Source organism: Loa loa, assembly GCF_000183805.2.
Source record: "Loa loa unplaced genomic scaffold supercont3.459, whole genome shotgun sequence".
NCBI lineage: Eukaryota > Metazoa > Nematoda > Chromadorea > Rhabditida > Onchocercidae > Loa > Loa loa.
Window position 1 is genome coordinate 1 of NW_018108639.1, and position 4,717 is coordinate 4,717.

Genomic DNA, 4,717 nt, shown 5'->3' on the forward strand with positions numbered 1-4,717 from the left:
AAACAGAAATTCAATGAGCAACTGATAAAAGATATATTGAAATATTTACAAAGCTAGAATACAGAAAAACTCCGACTACTTTTTGGTGTTATATGCAGAGATATATGATTCGTTCGCGGATCTGTCACTGATACAATATTATTTTTACGCGTTATACGCATAAGAATACGTGGATGAGATGTGTCATCACGATGTAAGGCGGCATCTTCCGATTTTATATCCTCCAGTCCCGAACAACTCGGCAGTAAACCATTTACCTGAATATAAAATTTCTAGTACCTAAGTTCCTGTAAAGTCAACTAATTTCAAAATTCCCATAGAAACTATAAAAAGAAGGAAAAGCAAAGGTACAAACCTCTCCACTGCAGATCTTCATGGAATCATAGTGCTTCCTCTTCTTCTTCTTCTTCTTCTTTTCCTTATTCTTCCTGCCGCTGCTTTTGTTCAAACAGTTTTTCAAAGTGGCATCAGTTAATGCGATTTTTATTCGAATTGGAGGTCTCTCAATCTTTTCAGTCTAAACAAATTTACATTCGAAGCATTCCTAAATCATGAAAATACCATTCTGCTTTAATGGCGGCGTTCTGAATGATAGTCTGAGCAATTTATTCTATTAATGTAATTGAGTAATTTTTTCATTAGACGACACAGGTATGCCAAATATTGCCGATTTAGACAGTTTATTTGTCATAAAATTCAAAATCTTCTCTGGCCAAAAAAAGACTGACCTCTTCTTTATGTTCTAGAACTTGCGAGCTATCATTGTCGCAGCTTGCTTCGCTAATTTTACTGCTATCTTCTATCGGAACACAGTTTTCGATGCCTTCATTTTCTTCCGCGATGGTGGGTGATGAAATTCTCTCCAGCGTAGTTGCATGTGCTAAAGCAATGACCGCTTCCACCTGTTCAGTTGATTTAATAGAAGGTACCGTACTTTTTACAACGAACACTTGTTCAGGTAGATCAGCATTGACTGGCGAATACAGTTCCTGATGCGAGCTTATTGAATCACTTTTCCTCCGCGAAGTGCAACATGTAACCGTAGCACGTAAATCAAGTGATGGACAAGAATCAATCCAATTACTTGTAGGCAGGTTCTTCTGGAAATACAAAGGTCACACTACTTGTCTTCTAAATTCAACAGCTGAACTAACAAAAACTTCATAAGTTACGAATTTCTCAAGAGTAAGTACATGCGCAACTACAACTGTATGACAAACTATTTTTTTTACGAGTTGAAAATTAACCTCTCCAATTCTTTTGGCAACATTCTCCTCTATATCGAGATCATTTGCGCCTCTTTCTGTATTGGTTACTGTTGTAGTCTCTTCAGAAAACAGCATCTCATCAGTCACATCAGAAAGCATCCTTTCTTCGTCGTCAGAACCCGTCAAAACTAGAGACTCTTCGCCATCAGACGTTGTGAATGGGCTCACAGTACGAGCAGCAATTTCACTCTCCGAGAAAGTATGGTAATCAAAGTGTAGTTTTGGGATAGTTTTCGGTACCAATTCCTTTCGACATCCTTCTAGATCCATTCCGTTCATGCATATTGCAGAATTTGCCACAAATTTTTCTATAAAAGAAATTTAAATAGTCTAGGGATTCAGTCCAAAAACCATGGTGTAACAAACGAAATCCCGTGCTCCACCTCAATAATTTTGAGACAAAATTTTCTACCTCTGCCACAGATAACAGCCATTCGTTTTTCCTCATCTAGCAGACGACGTTCATGTTCCGCATCAAGTGAAAGTAAAAGGCACTCATCCGCTTTACTATATCCCTCCTGAAAATGTTATAAGAAAATCACTCGCCCAATTTTCCTTTTCGAGCAACAAATAGAATGTTGGAGAATTTCTAGCGTTATTTCATGATTGAAAAATTGTTAAGGAACTGCACTGAATTCATATCGAGCTTGGACTAACTTAACACTTTAAATTCCACCTTTTATTGTTATTCTTCTGATGAATATTATACTCTTCACTGTGGGGAGAAAAACTCCGAAACGTATATAATAAACTTTAAAACAAATTAATTTGGCTTTACGCCTAAAAAAACATTTATCAAATGACAGTTGATTAACTGACGGCTTCTTAAGTTGAATAAAAGATAGAAAACTACAACTTTTCCACTTGTACGGTAGCGATTAAATAATTTTTATACAAAATAACAAACCATGGCTTCTTTACACAGCAAAGATCGCATCCGCTGCTCGATAATATGCCTTCTGTTGTTTAAATGCACAAAATGTCGCAGACAATGATAATCAACTGAAACTGTTATATTAAATGAAACTAAAACAGTTTGAAGTTAGATTTCAGCGAGAATGTACATGTGCTTTATTTCAGTTATTACAGTAAGGAGAATCCTCTTCATTAGAAACATACAAGTATCCAGAATCTCGGAATTAAAATCAGGTTCGGAAAAGACGTGGAACGGAAGAAGACGCTGAAGCACATCTGAGAGATCATGGAAAGGCGATGACACGTCTGGATGTTCCACAAAATTATGCAGTGATAAAAAGTAATCCTTGATCCTGTAATTGTGGGTGAAACAGTTAACAAACAACAATTCAAAACAGTAATAAACCACAACTCAAATAACTGTAGCTATCTTGATTTTTACTATCTTGATCTTTACTAATTATATTGTGCGGCTTCCTCGATCAATTTACCAAATGTCGCAAAAGGTGTCAAAAATAGAATGGATAACATAGATTTCTAAAAAATAACACCAGCAATTGAATGAACTGTAAGACATGGTAAACCTTTTGGTCCTTTCGACTTTCTTCTTCGCAATACATGCAGCGGATTCAGCAGATGATCTAAGAATTGGCGGCGGAAATAGCGGTACCGGTGGAGGAGGTGGTTCGCAAGGTACCTCACGAACTACACGATGAGAGGAATGCTGTTCTGGTTGCAAAATAACAGTTTGCGGCACAGTATTTGACACTGAATGAATATAATTTTCCCGTACTTGATTCTGCTGCATTGACGGTTGGCTGACGGTTGTTCGGTATGAACTATACTGCGCAGTCGACACCTCAAGAGTAATAACAGCCTCACTTATCAAGAAGTTCAGTGGTCCATAAAATCATTAGTGGAGACCAAATTTCAAATATCAGTCAAATTTAATTTTTATTAACGTATGAAATCCTGAAATCAATATTGAAAAACCTTCGTACCTGCTGAATCTGATTGTTGTTACGGACACTAAATTGATTGCTTTGAAGAGTTTCATGAGCCGGAGTGTAGTGAGTCGAAATTTGGTATGAATTCTGACAAGAAACCGGAATTCTTGCCGGTGTTGCTGCTTCATAATTCGATTGCTGTTGCTGTTGTTGCCGATGTGCGGGTTGCTGTTGATGTTGCCGCTCATAGCTTGTAGAAGGCTGCACTTGATGTACTACTACAGTTGTTTGTCCACTATTATGATTATTCCTATTATGGTTCCTTTGCCTGGTATGTGTAGTCAAGGCCATCGGCTTGGGATTTACCGCCGACAACAAGTCCTTGTCTCTTAAATGCAAAAACGTACCTGAATAATGTGAAAGAGGTAACAAAAAAAAAAAAAAGTAAAAAGTATGAGCAAAATTAGGTGCGAATGGGAATAAAAAAGGTATCCGATCAAAATAAACTGCAAAATAACATACTTATGCTGTTGCGCAAGGGCTTCGAAAAATATCTGCGCTCGCTTATTTTCAAGTTCCTTTATCTCTGCTGAATGATCTATATTATAAGCCGTTTGCTAAAAATAATTCCCAATGAACAGATATATCTTCAAAATCTACAACACTATTATATAAAGGATGGAGGGAAGATTTAACTTCGACTTTCTGCTGACGGATGCTCTGTTAAATGACCGAATCAGCTATGAAATTGACGAAATTACCAGCATTGTGGAAGTGGATCACACACTACACTGAAATGTATAAACCGTCGAATCTTAAACTGCAATATATAAAACTTGAAAACTTACAAGGTTTTGCAAGCGTGATATTTCCCTAGAAAGATTAGCCACCTGTTCGCTGTTCTGTACACTCAACCTCATTTCAATTCCATGCGATGGAGGTAACAACTGATTTATGGATGCATCAGTTGATGCTGCAGCAGCAAGTTTGTTTGCTTTTATCAGAACAGATCCCAGAGTACCGCCCTGGTTAGTGTTCTGAAAAATGAAAGGAAAAAACAGTAATTACACAAAGTACTGTGAAGGCAAAACAGAACTCTAGACTCTGTCAGTATCGAAAAATTTTCAGGAACGCATTTTACAAAGAAATTATCTTCTGGTAACATAAAATAGTAAGCAGTTAAGAAAATTTGAAGACCTTTCTGCGTCCATTTCGAGGTTGAGAATTACGCTGCTTTTTAGTAATTGCTGGAATTGACGTTACTGCCTGAACTGTTGTCTGCTTAAAAAATAAAACAAATGTATTATCTCTATCATCATCACTATAAATGTTACATGTGAACACCAGGAATACACCTTAGAATACATCAGGCGTTATGCTAATGGGACTGCTCGGTCATTTAACGCGGTATTTTAGTAAAGGCGTAGCTGCATTCAAGATTCGGCTGAAAGATCCGAAAGGGATTAATGGTGTCTACTCAGAAATAACCTATTTCATCCATTCACGTGTGATTGTTCACAGCCAAGTTTTTAAAAGAAAATGCTTTCTGTTAGCATATATGTATATATATATATATATATATTTTTT

General features: G+C 36.8%; 1 protein-coding gene across 1 annotated transcript in view; it reads right to left on the minus strand.

Moving 5' to 3' along the window:
• Positions 1-53: 53 nt before the first annotated feature.
• LOAG_18709 (hypothetical protein) overlaps positions 54-4,717 on the minus strand; it is a gene marked incomplete at its 3' end in the record, with an annotated part of 6,857 nt that continues 2,193 nt past the window's right edge. The window contains exons 4-15 of the mRNA XM_020451372.1: positions 4,328-4,411; positions 3,979-4,167; positions 3,653-3,747; positions 3,185-3,518; positions 2,768-3,042; positions 2,388-2,536; positions 2,176-2,270; positions 1,681-1,786; positions 1,248-1,576; positions 729-1,100; positions 356-517; positions 54-257 (exon numbers count right to left, since the gene is read on the minus strand). Coding sequence (XP_020304846.1) covers positions 54-257; positions 356-517; positions 729-1,100; positions 1,248-1,576; positions 1,681-1,786; positions 2,176-2,270; positions 2,388-2,536; positions 2,768-3,042; positions 3,185-3,518; positions 3,653-3,747; positions 3,979-4,167; positions 4,328-4,411 — 2,394 coding nt within the window. The remainder of the gene's footprint in view (positions 258-355; positions 518-728; positions 1,101-1,247; positions 1,577-1,680; positions 1,787-2,175; positions 2,271-2,387; positions 2,537-2,767; positions 3,043-3,184; positions 3,519-3,652; positions 3,748-3,978; positions 4,168-4,327; positions 4,412-4,717) is intronic.